Raw genomic sequence first — 19,752 nt, forward strand, 5'->3', positions numbered from 1 at the left:
GAGTAGACCCCGCTCGCCGCAAGTAGAGAAAGCCTGCGCACAGCAATGAAGACCTGATGCAGCCAAAAATAAATTTATATAAAAAAATTAAATTAAACAAAACGAAAAACCCACGAAGTACTCCAGGTATGGTCTTAGTGCTTTAAAACAGAGTAAAACCATAAAACTCTATTCCCCAGACACTAGTCTCTTCAAGCTGCCTAGGATTGCTTTAGCTTTTTTGGCAACCATGTCGCATACTGCCTTAGTCCTATGAGAAGCTGCAGGTAGTTTTCATATGAATGAGTTTTGAGTCTTCATTTTGCAGTAGTGTAAAACTTTTTTTTAAAATTCAAGAGTAAAACTTTTTATTAACTTAAAGTCTATTATGTATTAGGTATTGTGCTGAGTTCTGAGGACGTAAGGATGAGTAGGACAAAGTATCAACATACTAGAAATGTAAGCTCCACAAGACTGGGTCTACTGCATTCACTACTGAATCCCCCCCATCTCTTGGCACGATGTCTGCACACGGTTGTATGCTGTTTGTTGAATGAAGGAATGAATAAAATAGTTTACAATGGAAAATTTCCTTGTAACTGAAAAGGTATTTCCCTAATTCACTTATTTTATAAACTCAGATATTTTGTACAGTGTATCACTTTTAGCCCAACCCTAGTGTTTTTTCCACTTAGGTTAAACCCAATTTCCAAAATAAATTCGTACTGTCCCTTTTAAGGCCAAACTAAATACTTACATGCTTTATTTGCTGGATGGCCATTATATTTCACCATTAAAGGCCTTTTGCAAGTACCCATTTAACCCTTAATGCAGGGCTTACATCTCAGGGTTAGCAGTAGCGGCCATGGTTTCCGAGTGCTAAACACCCGAGAATTTCCTGAGCCAAGTTCTATTCGGCCCTGATTTACTGTGGACTAGAATAAGGTGACAGGAAGAAATGTGGGGCGATGACTTAGGAGGACCTTGAAATTCTGCATTAGTCTATAAGGTGCTGCCAGGTGCCCATAGGCCAAACGCCTCTGGGTTGAAATCCGTCCCGCAGACGCCAGACATATGAATTTTGGGGGCGTCCAGTTCTCTACAACCACATTTAGGGAGGCCCTAGGACTTCTGTCCTCTCACAGTTTTTTCCAGTATTTGGGCTACAGGTGAGGCACTGGTCGCCATCTTGATATCAATTGGCAGGCAAGATGCCACTGGCGTCGCTCGGTAACCACGGAGACACCGATGCCCCTCCCGTTTCCCAGCCCTAGAAGCTGTAAACTACGATTCCCATACGCTGATTCTCTACTTGACGGCCCGTTGTCTAGAGTCGGCTTGTTAGCCACGGCGACCCTACCGCAGTGAACCGCGGGAGTTGCAGTTCGCGGTGTGGCCTCATTTTTTGCGGCGGGAAGCCCCAGAACTACAAATCCCGTGAGCCAGGGGGCTCACGCACGCGCACGGAACAGCTGGTCCTCCCTGGCCGCCCCGCGGGTGCCTGAGAGGTAAGAGGGCGGGGAGAAGGAAGAGGAGGCGGGATCCGGGCGCTGCGTCTGTTGCGGCCTGGCACCAAGGGGGCGGCCCCGGCGGAGTGCGGACTCGGTGGCCGTTGGCGATTATGGACCCGGCCGAGGCGGTGCTGCAGGAAAAAGCGCTCAAGTTTATGGTGAGGAGAATGTGCAGGCCGGGGAACGGTGGAGGCGGTGGAGTTGGCGGCGTCGCTCAGGCTCGGGTCTGGGCCGCCATCCCGCCAGAGGAGGGGGCAGCGGGACCCTGGGCCGAGGCCGGGGCCGGGGGCGGAGGCGGCTGAAGGGACGGGACGGGAGTTCCTGGGAGGTAGGAGGGGTTGCGGAGAGGACCCGGAGGTGGGGGCAGCAGCTCCGCCATCTTGTGGATGAGAGGCCAAGTGACAGCGGGAGCTTAATCGGGGAGGGGGCTCTGGGCGGCGCGCAGGGCCCTGGAGGGAAAGGGGCGTAGGGACAGTTACTGAAGAGCGGAGGAAACCAGGAGGAGAGACGCCGTGAGGCCGCTGGCAGGGCCTTCCTTGTGTGAGGGTTACGGGTGAGGCCCGGGAGAAGAGGTGCATTCAGGAGTGGGGAGGGGGAGCGCGGGATAGTGGGAAGAAAGATATTGGGAGTGGGAGGTGGGTGGGAAACGGGCAGCGCTGGATGCAGCTGGATCTAAGGTTAGAGGAGAGAAAGACAGGGCTGGTGGGAGACATAGATTTGCAGAGTTAGGTGGGAGAGATAGTCTTTGCCTTCAGGGTACAATCCCAGCTTGGCCAAACTAATGTTGACAAACTCTGGAAAGGACTAGGCCTTACTTAGGAAGAAAAGGACTGGAGATGGGGATCTAGCGCTATGATGACAGTCTCTGGGAAAGGAAGGGGGTTGACTAGGAACCAGAATTACAAATATCAGGAAAGGGGGTACATCCTCTAGTTTGAAAGAAGACAGGAGAGGTTCATTGGCTAGGGAAACCTAGGTACAGGAGATTAGGGACAAAATTAATAACTAATAGGGTAAAACAAAACTTAGTGCTAAATTGTAGAGATAGTAAAATGAAGGGACTGGGTGCTGTACTACTTTCTGAGAAAGGAAAGGCCATGGAGAATCCAAAGATCCATAAGTGATAAGATCAGTGGAGAAATTCAGGAGCTAAAAGGGGGAATGCAGATATCGAGGAATGGCAGATGTCAGGATTGGTAGTTATGAGTTTTAGGTTGAAGCACAGTATGAACTTGGACTGGATTTTGTGGGTGTGTTTAAATCCTTTGGAATCTAGTTCTTTAACTTTGAATCATGCTTTTCTGTTTTTGATATGTGTATGTTTGGCAAATTTGTGGAGTCTGATATTTGATGCTTTTAATCTGATGCTTCATTTGTATATCCTAGATGTAAAACCAGACTTTGTGGTTACAGAATGATGGGATGCATAGACTTACTTCTGTCTTAGCAGGTGGCCATAGAGACATTGATATTACTTGCAGTCTAGTTTTGCTTTTTCCAGAAGTAATTGTAACCTGTCACTCCAAATCTTACTTCTTTTGTCAGTTATCTTGTGTCTTTGCCTGAGATACTCAAACAAGTTTAAACAAACATGGACACTAACCTAATTGAATTTAGCCTTTAAACTGCCCCATTTACAAGAATACTGGTCAAATTTACTATGACTTTACTTACTTTGTATTAGTGCTTTCAGAAACACCTAACTAAAGTTCAAGTGTATCTTTAACAAAATTCTGTTAGGCCTGAAGAAAGTTCTTGAGTTTCTACCCAATGTTGAAATTCTAAAATATTAAGAAGAGGCTTTGACATTTTTTTGGACTTTAGAAGTGAGAGGAAGTTGCTTTGTATCTACAACCAGCTTCTAGATTTGAGTCAGAAAAGTGGCATTTGCTTATTTTTGTTTTCCTGCTTAGAGATTGACTCAATCCTAATCTTGACATGTGTCAGGTTTATGGAATAATGTGGTTTAAAGATCATAAAGAGACATTATGAGAACATCATCTTTACTCTCCATTAGACCTCAGCCTAGGAACATTTTCAACCAATTGATCTCTGCTTGGCACCAGTGAGTTGTTTTGATAATGGTCTCCTGGTTGAGTTAAAGTTGAGCTAGAGATGGCCATGTAGTAGTTTGCAGCTTTTGGGACGCCACACATTATTAAATGTTGAGTCAGTTTCCATAGGGAGAAACCAATTCTTCTTCAGTTTTACAATAGTTACTTTCATTTTTGACTTTGCCTGCTTATTGTGGCTGCTGTTTGAGAAAAGGCCAACTGGAAGAGGGTCACCAAGAATGACACCTTAATAACTGAAACGGAACGCAGAGTTAGAGATTTGGTATTCCTTTTCAGCTCAGTAACAGTCTTATTATGAATCTGAGTAAGTCACAACTTGCCTTTGGTCCCATTTACCCTGTTATAACATGTCTGTTTCCTTAGTCAGTTGAGATAGGAAGATATTTTATTTGTGTTTGCACCTAGTAATTAGTGCACAGTACACATGGAAGGACTATCCTTTTAATCAAATTGAAGTTGTTGATAGTATTTGGCTTTATTTTGTCCTTACCCCTTCCTTCAGTTGTGAGTTGTGAATGATAAGTTTTATACCGATGCCTGATTTCCACTGTTTAAGAAAATGTAGGGCTTCCCTGGTGGTGCAGTGGTTGAGAGTCTGCCTGCCGATGCAGGGGACACGGTTCGTGCCCCGGTCCGGGAAGATCCCACATGCCGCGGAGTGCCTGGGCCCGTGAGCCATGGCCGCTGAGCCTGCGCGTCCAGAGCCTGGACGCGCAACGGGAGAGGCCACAACAGTGAGAGGCCTGTGTACCGCAAAAAAAAAAAAAAAAGAAAGAAAATTTGTTTAAAATAGCAACATGAAATGGATATTCTCTTTCATGAATTTTGCTCATTATTATATTGACATAGTACTTTGATTAGAAATTTTATAATAAAATCTTATCATTGAGACTGGTAATTCAGATTTGACCATAATTCACACATGGCCTAGACTTAAAGTTTACCTTTGGATTTTTGTGATATACCTATATCTGTCTATCCTTCTATATCCTATCTGTCTATATGACAAGTTGAGGGATGAATTTGAAGTTTATTTTTTTTATTTTTTAATTTTGGCTGCATTGGGTCTTCGTTGCTGCGTGCGGGCTTTCTCTAGTTGTGGCGAGCGGGGGTTACTCTTCGTTGCAGTGCACGGGCTTCTCGTTGTGGAACACGGGCTCTGGGTACACGGGCTTCAGTAGTTGTGACACACAGGCTCAGTAGTTGTGGCTCGTGGGCTCTAGAGTGCAGGCTCAGTAGTTGTGGCGCACGGGCTTAGTTGCTCCGCGGCACGTGGGATCTTCCCGGGGCAGGGCTCGAACCCGTGTACCCTGCGTTGGCAGGCAGATTCTTAACCACTGCACCACCAGGGAAGTCCCTGAAGTTTATTTTTAAATGGACAGGATAAACCAATCCCAGGATCTTAGAACTGGGAAAATTTGACGCATGCATGAAATAATTTTAGGACATATAAAATAGTTTTTTAAAGAATTGAAAGATAAGTGAAAGTGTAAAGGGTAACTTGCTGTGTAACAAAGATAAATCTGTGGTTGACTGATGCATTTTCTGTTTCACTTGGTGTTGGCTGGGGTGCCAGCGTGGCTGGAATGTTCAAAATGGCCACATTCTGTCATGGCTGGCCACTGGCTGAAAGTTCAGCTAGCAGTAAGGCCTTCTGTCCTCCTTTATGTGGGCCTCCTTTCTCCACATGGCCTTTCGATTTCCTTAAAGCATGATGCCTGGGGTCTAAGAAGGAGCATTCCAAGAGATAGGAAATAGAAACCAGTCAGCCAGTTCTCTTAAGTCCTGGGTTTGGAAGTTGAGAATGTTGCCATTGGTCAAAGACAGTCAAGGCCAGCCCAGAGTCAGAGGGAGGGAAAATAATCTCTACCTGTAGACAAGAAGAGAGGTATGCATAAACAGAGAGAAACTGCTGGGGGCCATGCCCTTTTGAGACCGGCTACCACAGATGCTATTCTAGTTGGATGCTCAGGATAAAAATACAAATGGGATCAGCCAAATTTGTGGGTAATAACACTAGGAATGCTTTGGAGGCATCTCTTTTTTGAGGTTAACTTCTTAAGGAACTAACATGATCTCCTGCATGACTTGTCTTAATAATGTTACTGTAGAGATAATACTGGATGAATTGATAGGATTCAGGAACTTTTCTTTTTTGCCTGAGAACCATATGTAACTAAAAGCAAGAAACTGCATTTTAAAATAAGTATTCAGATTTCTCACTATGATGGGCTTTTCTTTAAATCAGTGAGATTGATTACCAGCTGGCTGGATGGACATTTGAAACTAGTTCTTAGTTTGTCAGAATTTCTATATATCTGTTACCTGTTCTCAATTTAAATTAGCCTTCAGTTTCTTTTCTGAATACTCTTATATAGGTATTGGGGTATGGAATTACAAATTAATGATAATTCTCTGTGCTCATTTTCTTGATTCATGTTTGTAATGTACATAATAAATTATTGGAAGTAAATTATTAGATTGGAGTAAAAATTCTTCTACTTTGAATGATTGCCAGAAATTTTTTTTGTGTGTGTGGTACGCGGGCCTCTCACAGTTGTGGCCTCTCCCTCCGGACGCGCAGGCTCAGCGGCCATGACTCATGGGCCCAGCCGCTCCGCGGCATGTGGGATCTTCCCGGACCGGGGCACGAACCCGTGTCCCGTGCATCGGCAGGCGGACTGTCAACTACTGCGCCACCAGGGAAGCCCTGCCAGAAATTTTTTATTGCTAAATTAGAAAATGAACTTTCAAAGGAGACTACTTGTTATTCTATATTTTTTGTGTATTGTTTAAATCCTAAAAGAAAATAACCGGTTAAGAATTTTTTTCCCTTTCTAAAGAGAGATGGTACATATGTAAGGTCTTGATCATGTATAGATAAAATTATTTGTGGTAAATGGCATTACAATTAAAAAAAAGAATGAGAATGAAGAAAGAAAAAAGGATCTTTGTGGTATTAAAATATTTTAAAATACCATGTGCTTTCTAGCAGTATTTTAATACAGCATGAAGGTGCTTTCTAAATGTATATAATAAGAATTCACTGTGGATAAAGTAGAAAATATTTACCAATGTTTAACAACTTGGTCACTCTAAAGAAAACTGCTTTATTCCTTAATAAATCAATCCCAGCATCCTAACATTGGCAGTGGAGGAGGGGAAAATCTCTATGGGAAAGGTCCACCTGATTGTACCATTTCAACTAGTATTCCGTAAGATTCACCTTGTACTGGGGAATCTCTGGATAATTCCCTTTAGATTTCTGAAGCCTGATTGAAAACAGAGCTAGAACATTTTACAGAAGACTCAGAGATAACAACAGAGGAATAGATACTGAGAGTAATTTTGAACTAAGAATATGATTTGTTCTCTGGGGCACTACAGTCATAGTTCCTGGATTGCCTTTGTATGTGGCCAGGTGAGGATGGGGAGCAGGGGAGCAAAAGCCACCGAGCTGGGAGAGAATTCCTGCCTGCTTAGTGTGAACGCTTTGAGTTGGAGCTTCCTTCTGAGGTCTTGCTCCTTTCTGAGATTTGGCTCTCCCTTCAGGGTATACTTGCCTTCCTATTCCTAGGCTTGTGACTGACCTGACCTGACTCTGTGTCAATAATAGGATAACCACAGTAGAAATGGGAGGGTTGTGTTTATTTATTTTTCTTTGTTTTTTTTTAATATGATCAGCCATGAATAGCTAATATGTATTTACTTAGTGTTTACTGTTTGCTATTCTAAATTCTTTACATATACTATTATTTCATTTAATCCTCCCAATAATCCTGTAAGACAGATTCAGTACTATTGTTACTCCCATTTTCAGATGAGGAAACTGATTCCAGAGAGGTTAAGTAACTTGCACAAAGTCTCTCTGCTTAGCAAGAAGCCTGAGATCAAACCCAGGAACTCTGACTTGAGACCCTCACTCGCACTGTGTTTCATCCTTGAAGAGCAGAGAAACAATGGAATATGATGGCACATTTCTTTGCTGGTCCGATGGGCCGGAGTGGAGAGTTACTGTCCAGACATATATAGATTTCTGATCATTTGAATTACTGAGGAAACGGAGTTGTCACAGTATCATTGTATCAATTGGCTATTGCTGAGTAATAAAGACCCACAAAATGTCATGGCAATACAATGATAGTTATTTATTCTCATGAATATGTGGATTTGCTGAATACTGGATGACACAGACTGAATTTTGTTGGGTCACTCTGGATTTGGCTGCTCACTCAGGACTGTTCCACATGTTATTCTGGGACGCAGACTGTAGAGGCAGTGACTTCCCAGGCAGAGCTGTCCTTATAGCTATAGTAGAGGCACAAGAGAGCAAGCCCAGTTGTTCAAGTGCCTTTCAATCGTTGGTTGTATTATACCAGCTGATATTCCGTTAACCAAAGTAAATCACATGGTCAAGTCAAGAGGTGGGTAAGTATACTCTGCCCATAGAAGGAGTGGAAGAGAGAGCAACTTGCACAATAATTTACTATAGTAATAATAATCTAATATACTTGATTTATAGAAGAATGATAAAATGCTTACTGTTACAACTATTGTGCTTTCTTTCTGCTCTTCCTTGTTGACACTATTCTGACTAGCACTTTCACATTTTGGTTACTGAACAACACCTATTGGTTGGATACTTCCAGAATCACAATTTAATACAGCAGGTGTCTTTGTATTATGTCATGTAGAAAAAAAAAAGTGTAAAGAAATAATCGGAATCTTGACTTTAATCCACAGTGATGCCCTGGAAAGTTCATCAATATCACAATTCTATTTTTCTGTACTTGGGAAGGATAAGGTTGATGTCACTCGAGTAGCATTTGTAACAGAATTTGAACTGTAACAGAATTTGAATCAAGGTCATACATAATGCCCTAACAACTCCCTTGGTATTACATTCAGAGCTCTTAAGCCCCTTCTCTGAACATAAACTTAAGGCTGCAACGATATTTTCTGATGTCTGGGGGACTTTCAGGCTTTCACTGAAGAGTCATGGAAACAGAATTGTAGCATGTGGATAATGTTTTTGCAGCACGGATATGTAAATCCTTGTACTTCTTAGGAGGTACTACACTAAATTGTTAATGTGTTTTTTTGTGAAATGTTAGATTATGGGTAATATTTCAAAATATTTGGCATCTGAAGATGTATTAGGAAACACACAAAAAAAGCATCACTTAGGTGATTTTTCTTTTCTATATATTCCTTAATGTTTTCTACATTTTTATATGTATTGTTTTTAATCAGAAAAATTAAAATTTAATATAATGTATACATTTATAAAACAAGTACCCCAAATGAAGACCTGCACTTGATCATGGACTACAGTGTAACAAGTGTACTGGTCAGTGGACTGACAGTGGTGGCTTGAATAGACAACTCACTCTGAGCTCATTTTCTTAACTGAAAAGTCTTAATTGTTAGTCTTACCTAGTTAAGAAGGGTCTCTCTTTCCCTCTTTTCCCCCCCTCTCAGTTCATTTTAAATTGTAAATTGCCATGTATAATGTGTTAATTGATAAATTATGCTACTTAAACTCCTGTATGTATCCAAGTTTTCATTGGAAATTTAGAACTCTATGGTCCTAAATTGTGCTGGAGCACTGCATTTTCCTGTTAAGTAGTACTTGACAAAAGGAGTGAGTTGACAGCTGAAAACGAGGCATGCAGTGTGATTTGATAAAAATATAAACATAAACTGAGTGCAAAACATTATGTTACATGTAGAGGGAGGTGGTTATGGGGGCAGGAGGGGATGAAGACACAAAGTTAAGTATTATAAAACTTCTATCTTCTCTAGAACTTCACAGTCTGTTGAGAAGATAGGCATTTATAAATATCTCTTAAGGCACACTTTGGTAAGTGCCAAAATAGAGGCACAAAGTGCTATAGAAGTTAAGGGAGGGGAAATTAGTTTTAACTGGAAAGATCTTAGGAAGGTTTGAAGAAGAGAGCTTCATATTGGTCTTGTGGAATAGATAGATTTTGACAGACTTGTTTCTGAAGTGGGAAGTTCCAGGAAGAGGGAGTAGTTTAGGTAGAGGCTAGAAGATCAGGAGCTGGCCAGCACAGTGTGAGTAGATGTGTATGACTTGAACATAAGGTGAATAGCAGACAAGAATGAAAAGATAGATTGGGAGCCTAGGGAGTTTGGATTGAATCCAGTTTGTATTTAAGAATAATATTATAGTGTACTTGGTATGTGTCTATATAAGCTTTTATTGAAGTAAAATAAGTATACTTTTTAAAGAAATCCTAAGTATACAGCTCATTGAATGTTTACCCAGTTGTCACTTCTGTGTAACTATTATCTTATACCTGTAGATTAGTTTTTGCCTTTACTGGTATTTAACTTCACATAAATGGAATCACTCCAGTATATATTCTCTAGTGTCTGGCATCTTTTGTCCCACATAAGAAGATTCATTCAGGTTGCTGTGTTAGGTGTAGTGTGTTCATTTTTATTGCTATGCAGTATTCCACTGTGTGAGTATACTTCAAATTTTTAGCCATTTTATTGTTGATGGACGTTTGGGTTATTTCAAGTTTTGGGTTACTGTGAATTGTGCTATTATGAATAATCTTGTACGTGTCTTTTCTTGTACATATGTACATACTTCTGTTGGGTATATACCTAGGAGTGGAATTGCTGGGTCATAGGGTATGAAAAATGTTTAGCTTTAGTAGAGTCTATGAATTTTTTCCATTTCATGCTTTCTACAGCACCATATGAGAGTTCCAGTTGCTGTACATTCTTGTAACATTTACTTGCTACTGTCTTTTTTCACTTTAGCCATACTAGTGGGTGAATGGTATTATCTGACTGTTTTAATTTGCATTTCCTTAATGACTGCTGTAATCAAGCACCTAAAAAGATTATTGAGGTTTTTGGCTGTTTAGATATCCTCTTTTTTGAAGTGTCTATTCAGGCCTTGGTCTTTTTTTTTTTTTAATTGGATTGTCTGCCTTTTTCTTATTGATCTATTCCCTATATTCTGAAAAATACAACACAAATCTTTCAACAAATATATGGTTCTTTTGTAGGAACATGTGTTTTGTTTTCAGATTTTTTTCGTTTAAGAGATCAGTAAAAAAGTCACAAGATTTTGTGACTACAAAATACCTACACAGGATTTACAGCGTTAACAGTTTTTTTTTCCTACACAACCAGTACTTGAAAAAGAAGCACCACTGTCAGCACCATTTTATAAATGAACGAAGGAGCTTTTTAATGCCACAGAAGTAGAAAACACATAATCTCAGAATAAAGGAAACTCTTTGAGGTAGGCAAAATAATGCCCTCCCCCCACCCCCCCACCCCATCCCCCCATCCAAGATAGACAGTCTAATCCCAAGAACCTGTGGATATGTTAAATTACAGGGCAAAGGGGAGTTAAGGTAACAGATGGAATTTGGTTGCTAATCAGCTGACTTTATTTTTAATTTTTTGCCATACTACGCAGCGTGCGGGATCTTAGTTCCCTGACCAGGGATTGAACCCGTGCCCCCTGCGGTAGAAGTGTAGAGTCTTAACCACTGGGCCACCAGGGAAGTCCCTCAGCTGACTTTAAAATAGGGAGATTGTCCTGGATAATCCAGGTTGGGCTCAGTGTAATCCCAAGGGACCCTAAATGTGTAAGAGGGAGGCTGAAGAGGAGGTCATAGTGATGACATGTGAGAACTCAATCCACTGTTGCTGATTTTGAAGATGTGGTAAGAGAGCCCTGAGCCAAGGAATGTGAGCAGCCTCTAGAAGCAGGAAAGGACAAGCTAAGCCTCAGAAAAGAACATAGCCCCGCTGAGGCCTTGATTTTTGGCTCAGTGAGACCCATTTCAGACTTCAGAACTACAGGACTGTCAAATAATAAATTAATGTTGCTTTAAGCCACTAAGTATGTGGTACTTTTTTAAAGTAGCCATGGCAAACTAATAGTCTCTCTTAAGATAGTTAACCTAATTGGGGTGTGTGTTTGTGGATAAAATACACATACATATAACATCACTATCTTTATTTTTAGTGTTTGGTAACTACCAGTGCAATTCTTTCTCTTTCTCTTAATATTTTATTTTGAGTCAACTCAGAATTACAGAAAAGTTTCAAGTACAACACAAATGACATTTTTTCCTGAATCATTTGAGAGCAAGTTGTTACATCATCACCAAATGCTTTAGTGTATATTTTCTGCAAACAAGGACATTCTATATAAGACAACCATCAAAATTCAGAAATTAACATACAGTACAATTACAGATCTAACCCCTTAGACCCCATTCAAACTTTGCCAGTTGTTCTAATAATGTTCTTTTTTTTTAAAAAAAATATTTATTTATTTATTTATTTGGTTACACAAGGTCTTCGTTTCGGCAGGCGGGCTCCTTAGTTGCAGCTCGCCAGCTTCTTAGCTGCAGCACGTGGGCTCCTTAGTTGTGGCAGAGGGCTCCTTGGTTGCAGCTTACCAGCTCCTTAGTTGCAGTACACAGGCTCCTTAGTTGTGGCATGCGAACTCTTAGTTGTGGCATGCATATGGGATCTAGTTCCCTGACCAGGGATGGAACCTGGGCTCCCTGCATTGGGAGTGCGAAGTCTTATCCAGTGCGCCACCAGGGAAGTCCCTCTAGTAATGTTCTTTATAACAAAAGGGTCTAATCCAGAATCACGTACTGAAATTAGTTGTCACGTCTCCTTAGTCTCCTTCAGTCTGGAACGGTTCCTGTCTTTAACTTTCATGACTGTGGCACTTTTGAAGATTATAGGCTAGTTATTTTGTAGAACGATTCCTCAATTTGGGTTTATCTGATGATGTTTCCTCATGATTAGATTTGGGTCCTGTATTTTTGACAGAAATACCACAGAAGTGTTGCTTTATTTTACTTATTGCCTCCTGTTGGGTGACACATAATTTTTGTTTGTCTTACAACTTTTTTTACTTGATTAAAGTGGCATCTGCCAGTTTCTTCTTTAAAGCTAATGTTTTTGTAGTAAGTATCTTGTGGGAAGGTACTTTGAAACCATGTAACTATCTTATTCTTCATTAGATTTTCAATCTATTTCTAACAGAATGAGTTTATGAATTCCTGTTTTATTTGATGGGTTATAATACTATCATTCTTTCTTTTTTTTTTTTTAATTTATTTTTTTTTGGCTGTGTTGGGTCTTTGTTGCTGCACGCGGGCTTTCTCTAGTTGCGGCAAGTGGGGGCTACTCTTCGTTGAGGTGCATGGGCTTCTCATTGTGGTGGCTTCTTTTGTTGTGGAGCACGGGCTCTAGGCATGTGGGCTTCAGTAGTTGCAGCATGCGGGCTCAGTAGTTGTGGCTCGTGGGCTCTAGAGCGCAGCCTCAGTAGTTGTGGTGCACGGGCTTCGTTGCTCTGCAGCATGTGGGATCTTCCTGGACCAGGGCTCGAACCCGTGTCCCTTGCATTGGCAGGCAGATTCTTAACCACTGCACCACCAGGGAAGCCCAATCATTATTTCTTTTGACACTTAAATTGTTCCCTGTTTGGCCAGTGAGAGTGCTTTCAAACTGCTTTCTTTGTCTTTTTTATGTATTTCTTTCATTCTTTGAACATTGTACTTTTTTCCCCCAGCCCTGGAATCAGTGATTTCTCTTTTTTTTTTCTGGTTTCTTTTAGTAGAGAATGACATATAGAAGTCAATATCTGGGTGTTAGGTATACACATTGCTATTGGGTGTCACTGCTCCCAAGTCCTCTCAGTGGACAGAGGTAGGGAATATATGTATGTGTAAACGTGCATACACATGCGTGTGCACACATGTATCACTATTTTAATTTTATCTACATATTTATTTAAAACCATGGGTTCACACAGGTATCTCCAGTTCTCGTCTAACACAACAGGGTTTATCCAATAATTTGCTTTCCATAATTGTAACTCCCTTTTCTGTTAGTAAGTTGGCTCTCATTATCCTCAACATAATTTCTTTTTTTTTTCAACATAATTTCTTAATCAATCCCCCCTGTATGTGACCAGTCTCTCCTGTTGCTGCTGTTCCTGACACCCATCATGTGGATGCCATCCTCACCTTATCAGTCTCCAAAATCCTATATTAGGCTGCTGCCACTAGCCCCCGTTTGAAGACCCTTCTCATTTCAGGCTCTGATACTGTGCACTAGGTTGCTCTCCTCACTCCATTTGGACTTTAGCACCTTGTGCAGGGCTACTAAGGCTGCCATACTCCTGTATAGACATTCTCTTTATTCTGCTAGGGTTCTGACATCCTGCTGTAGGTCACTGCAGATCCCTCCATCCCATCTCATGTACACACTTGTTTTCCTTGACCCTCACTAAACTGAATACAGATTTTTCACTTTGTAAAACTGAAACTCTGTACCCATTAAACAGTCCCTGGCAACTGCCATTCAGTCCCTGGCAACTGCCATTCAGTTGCCTTCAGTCCCTGGCAACTGCCATTCTACTTTGTTTCTATGAGTGTGACTACTCTAGATACCTCATAAATGTGGCACCATACAGTATTTGTCTTTTTGTGACTGGCTTATTTTTCTTAGCATAATGTTCTCAAGGTTCATCCATGTTAAGGCATGTGTCAGAATTTCCTTCTTGTTTAAGGCTGAATAATATTCCGTTGTATGTATACATCACATTTTGTTTGTCCATTCATCTCTTGCCAGACACTTGGGATACTTTTACCTTTTGGCTATCGTGAATAATGCTGCTATGAACATGGGTCTACAAATATCTCTTCAAGACCCCGAAACGCTTAATTTTTTTTTCATCTTGATCTTTTGTTAGCACTTTTATGAATTCATCAGTTTTCCATTGGAGTTCTGAAAATGCTTATTCATTCAGTTCAGCAGTATAGTCAGTTACTAGAAACCTGTACTTGTCAGAGTCTTTTCCATGAATATTTTACCTTTTACATTTAGATCTACAGTCCGTCTGGAATTTTTATGTTTGATGTGAGGTAGTTGTTTTGTTTTTCATCTGTTGCGTTGCATGGTCACTTTTGTCATATACCACCTGTCTATATATGTGTGTGGGCTTGTTTCCAGGACTTTTCTGTTCCAGTGGTCTATTTATCCTTGTGACAATATCACACTTTCTTAATTACTATATTTTTATACCAATTCTTGATATTGGATATTGAATGTTCCTCAGCTTTTGCATGTCCATATATATTGGAATCAGCTTAATTTCCACAAAACATCCTCCTATGACTTTTATTGGAATTGCATTGAATCTATATATGTTTGGGGAGAACTGAGATCTTAACACTATTGAATTTTATAATCTATGAAAATAGTATATCTTTCCATTTTTGGGGTCTGTAATTTCTCTGTGTAGGGGTCTTTATACATCTTTTGTTAGATTTATTCCAGGTATTTGGTGTTTTTAGATGCTATTTTTAAAATTTAATTTTCTGTTGTTGAGTGTAAAGGTTTTTTTAAACCTGAGCTCCATGACCTCCATTCAGTATAAACACATGGGAGTACTTTTTTCTGAAAGGTCTATAATTTACGTCTGAATCTGATTCCCACTGGGGGCAATAACAACAAAGAAGATTAGAAGACCATTTTAGTTATTTGAGTGGATTGGACTAGGGACGGGGGAACAGACAGGCAGGGAGGCTGCTTAAAGACTATGTAATAGTCTAGGCAAGAAGCCATGTGGGCTTGAGCTAGGGCAGTTGGTATGGAAAGAAGGAAAGATATTCAAGGAATATTCTGAGATACAGTGAGTAAGGTTTGCCTGGAGTAGGCTAGGAGAAAAGAAAAAGAGAAAAGAGAAGAGTAAAATATGGCTGGTGTCAGGCGTGTTCAGGGCAATTAGTTAAAGGGAAGGTTGCCATAGCAGTAGGTATGGCAAAACAAGTATTTGGTGGGTAAAGATATTGGAATAGTCCCTAACTTTAATAAGGAGCTAAATTTAAAATATATACATATGGGGTTTCCCTGGTGGCGCAGTGGTTGAGAGTCTGCCTGCCGATGCATGGGACACGGGTTCGTGCCCCGGTCCGGGAAGATCCCACATGCCGCGGAGCGGCTGGGCCCGTGAGCCATGGCCGCTGAGCCTGTGTGTCCGGAGCCTGTGCTCTGCAACGGGAGAGGCCACAACAGTGAGGGGCCCGCGCGCCGCAAAAAAAAAAAAAAAAAAAAGATATACACATAGATAAAAATGGGCAAAGTGATATAATCTTGGGATTTGCTTTGGGATTTGGAAGGTGGCAAGCTGAGTGATGGGGATTCATTATATGCTGTTCTATACTTTTCTGAGTTTATGAAAGTATATATAATAAGAGGTTAGAAAAGAAAGATTTATCCACATAGAGAGTGAGCCAAGCTGAAGTTCTCTGGACCAGCTCTACTCAAATTCCTTTGTGATAGAAAGATCAGGATTCATCTAATTGTTACTTTTGTGTAATTGCATAATCATTGTCCATTGTACTGAGAACAGTGTTTTAAATCAAGATCAGTCAGAAGGAGACATAAAATCTACAGAGGCTTTACAGGCTGAGGTAGACCAAGTGCTTGGGGGTAGCTAGGAGCTGAGGAAAGGAAATTTAGCCAGGCAGATGGAACATGGTATCTGTTAGCAATCCAAGCAGATTTGGGGACTCAGAGAAGTTTAGAAGGGCAGGATATTATTTCAGAGGGGAAAATAGTGACAAGGAGTCTGGGTGCAGATATTCTGGGGAGATTCAATAGGCAGACAACATCAGTGAGTACTGAAAAGAGGCGGCAAGTCCTCTGTTTCAAGTTTGGGCTCAAAAACAGAACTGGAATACCCAGCAAGGAACTAAAGAATTCAGCCTACTCATTAGTGCCTACTGCAGTAGTACTATACTTTATTATTTGGAGAGGGTGTTAACATGTAGTGCAGATTCTCAGCTCCTCTTCCCTCCACTTAATTTAGTAGGCCTCAAGAATCTGCATGTTTAACAGGCATCTCAGTGTTTCTGATAGAGATATTTTTCAGATCACACTTTGACAAGATGTCTAGACTGTGTGTCCTGGCCAGTGTACCAACACAGAGGGAGTGGGGGAAGTATTGTGGCTAGAGCCAGAGTAAAAGGTGAAGCCTTGTACATGGGGAACATAGCAGGAAGCAGCTGAGTTAACTGGATTCAAGAGTGGAGGCAGGTGGTAATCATTTTGTAGTATGTAAGTATATTAAATCAACATGTTGTACACCTTACACTTGCACAGTGTTATGTCAGTTATATCTCAGTAAAGCTGGAAATAAACAGTGAAGGCAGAATGAGACAAACTTCACGGCAGAGGCTTAGAATTGCTTTGAGTTCCAACTGATTAGTAATAAGCGGTTTCTAAAAACAATTTACTTTGGGTGCTGTTTGCAGCTGGAGAATTTGGTGAAACATAGGGGCAGAAAAATTAACAAGATAATGCCATTTATAAGAGATATATCTAGTAGAAGAGCAATAGCAACATCCCCAAATGTGGCCATTCTAGGTATATTAAAATCACATCACAATAAACTGGTAGTCCCTGCTGGTGCTATGAAAAAGTTGTGGATAGTTCTAACATTACTTTTAATGTTAATATTCCATGACCCTATCACATACGTGAAGATAAATGACAACAGACTACCTCAACAGTTGTTTCATAGTGCTCTTAAGGTAATGTCTTGAGGTAATGTCAAGGAATGAAGGGAGAAGTTTAAGGAATCATTGAAGTGTTGCTTAAAGCAATAGGCATAACTGAATTGTAAGGAAATTTATGATGAAAGATTAGTCTTTTGTACAATTACATAGACTAGAGTTTTTCTTTTTTTTCTTTTTTTTTTTTTGCGGTACGCGGGCCTCTCACTGTTGTGGTCTCTCCCGTTGCGGAGCACAGGCTCCGGATGCGCAGGCTCAGCGGCCATGGCTCACGGGCCCAGCCGCTCCGCGGCATATGGGATCCTCCCAGACCGGGGCACGAACCCGTATCCCCTGCATCGGCAGGCGGACTCTCAACCACTGCGCCACCAGGGAGGCCCTAGAGTTTTTCTTTTGAGCACGGTCCTCAAGCTGACCTCAAGTGAGAGGCACAAAGGCACGGGCTTTCTGGTGAGTGAGAAATTGTCTGAAAAGGTCTTTTTATCTTCATCCCTTAGATTAAAAGCAGCATCAGCCACAGCATCAGAGGAAGATGTAATTTGATACAATTAAATGAGGTAAATGTGAAAGGGCTTTCTAGTCCATAAGGATATAGTGGTGGTAATACTTTTACAACAAAACTCTAGTTCAAAATAATTCACACAGACTTCCAAGGTTTATTGAATAGACATTCCACCCCTATTCCATTTTACTGTTTAAATGTGTATTTATTCATGTCTGCTCTGTGCATGTTTTTGGTCTTGGTTTTTTCTTTAAAAAACTAATGTTTAGTTAAATTGACTTTTTTAGTGTACAGGTCTCAGAATTCATGTAACCACCACCACTATCAGGATACACAACAGTTCCATCATTCCCCAAAAAACTACCTTGTACTATCTCCCCATCTTCCTAACTCCTGGGAACTGTGATCTGTTCTCCCTCACTTTAGTTTTATCTTTTTGAGAAAGTCATTTAATGGAATCATACAATATATAATCTTTTCGTACTGACTTCTTTCTCTCAGCATAATGCCTTTTAGATGATTCATCCAAGTTGTTGCATGTATCAGTAGTTCATTCCTTTTTATTGCTTGGTAGTATTCAGTTGTATGGATTGTACCACATTTTGTTTATCCATCTGTTGAAGGACATTTGGGTTGTTTCTGGTTTTGGGTGATTAAAAATAGAGCTGCTATAAGCACTTGTGTTTAGGTTTTGTGAGAACATAAATTTTCATTTCTTTGGGGTAAATACCCAGGAGGGGAATTGCTGGGTCATATGGTTAGTGTTGTTTAACTTTATAAGAAGCTGCCAAACTATTTTCCAGAGTGGTCGTAACATTTCGCATTACCACAGCAGTGTATGAGAGTTCTAGTTCTGCATCCTTGCCAGCACTTCGGATTGTTAGTATTTTTTATTTTAGCCATCCCAACAGGTATATAGTAGTATCTTATCGTGGTTTTAATTTTCATTTCCCTAATGAATACCTCAGTTCTTGATGACTTTATCTATTGGGCTCAAACACAAAAGCTAGTCATCCTAAGAAGAATCAGAAGAATGGTCATTAGAGTGATGTAACCTTCTGTGAAACATTCTATGAAAAACTTTTGTAACGTTAGCATTCTATGAAAGACTTTTTGTAAATATTTTAGAAAGGAGTTTGTGCTAATGAATGTTCATGGCTTTTCAATGAAGTGAGGGGTACTTTGAAACCTAGATACAAAGTTTCAAGTAAGCCCTGTGACAGTAAGAATGAGAGAGTGACTTAAGTGTTTTTTTCTGGTGGCATTTGGTCTTAGGTAGAGCACTTGTGGCTTTTAAACTGAGGAGATAGGCAAATGAAAAAGAAAAATATCTGATTACCTGATAGTTTTGTTTTGTTGGCACCGCGCAGCATGTAGGATCTTAGTTCCCCAACCAGGGATCGAACCTGCGCCCCCTGGAGTGGAAGCGTGGAGTCTTAACCACTGGACTACCAGGGAAGTCCCTACCTATAGTTTTTAGAAGCAAAGCAAAATAAGTGAGAAACACTCATGGTCATCATGATCATTATCAACATTTACTGATCTCCTATTCTTGGTATAATTTTGAAAAACTTGCTTATTCAGGGAAATAATTTAGATAGAGGAAAGGAGGGCATTCCCTTGAGTAATATATTTGTTTGGCCCCCTTCTACTTCTCCCTTCTTCATAAATCATCCCAAGCAGAAGGTTGTATTATAAGAAGCAAACCAGATGATTGCTAATTAAATGTTTAGTGTTTTAGTTGGTTATTAGCTTAAGGTCAAATTTGTTTAATGAGTAAATGTGGAAGAGTTACTTTTTTTTTTTTAACACTTTCAACATACAGTTAATGATCATTGGTATGTCATTCCCATTTTATGAAGGTGGAATGTAATTTCTTTATTTTTAATAACGATAGAGGTTTATAATTATTGAATCTTTGTTTTGATGTCATTAGGTGTGTCAGTACTTTTCTTTGATACCAAGTCCTCAGTTAGGAAATAGCCTCCTGATTAGAACTTGTTTCCCTGGGAAAATATAGTCCACTTAGAAGCAGTTTCCAGGAATATATTGGTGCAGAAATAGACAGTCAAGTAGTGACT

General features: G+C 40.4%; 1 protein-coding gene across 1 annotated transcript in view; it reads left to right on the plus strand.

Moving 5' to 3' along the window:
* Positions 1-1,600: 1,600 nt before the first annotated feature.
* BTRC (beta-transducin repeat containing E3 ubiquitin protein ligase) overlaps positions 1,601-19,752 on the plus strand; it is a gene marked incomplete at its 5' end in the record, with an annotated part of 185,121 nt that continues 166,969 nt past the window's right edge. Inside the window, one exon of the mRNA XM_079711568.1 lies at positions 1,601-1,648. Within this exon, the coding sequence (XP_079567694.1) occupies positions 1,601-1,648 (48 nt within the window). The remainder of the gene's footprint in view (positions 1,649-19,752) is intronic.

The sequence above is a fragment of the Hyperoodon ampullatus genome (genome assembly GCF_949752795.1).
Source record: "Hyperoodon ampullatus genome assembly, chromosome: 1".
Classification (NCBI taxonomy): domain Eukaryota; kingdom Metazoa; phylum Chordata; class Mammalia; order Artiodactyla; family Ziphiidae; genus Hyperoodon; species Hyperoodon ampullatus.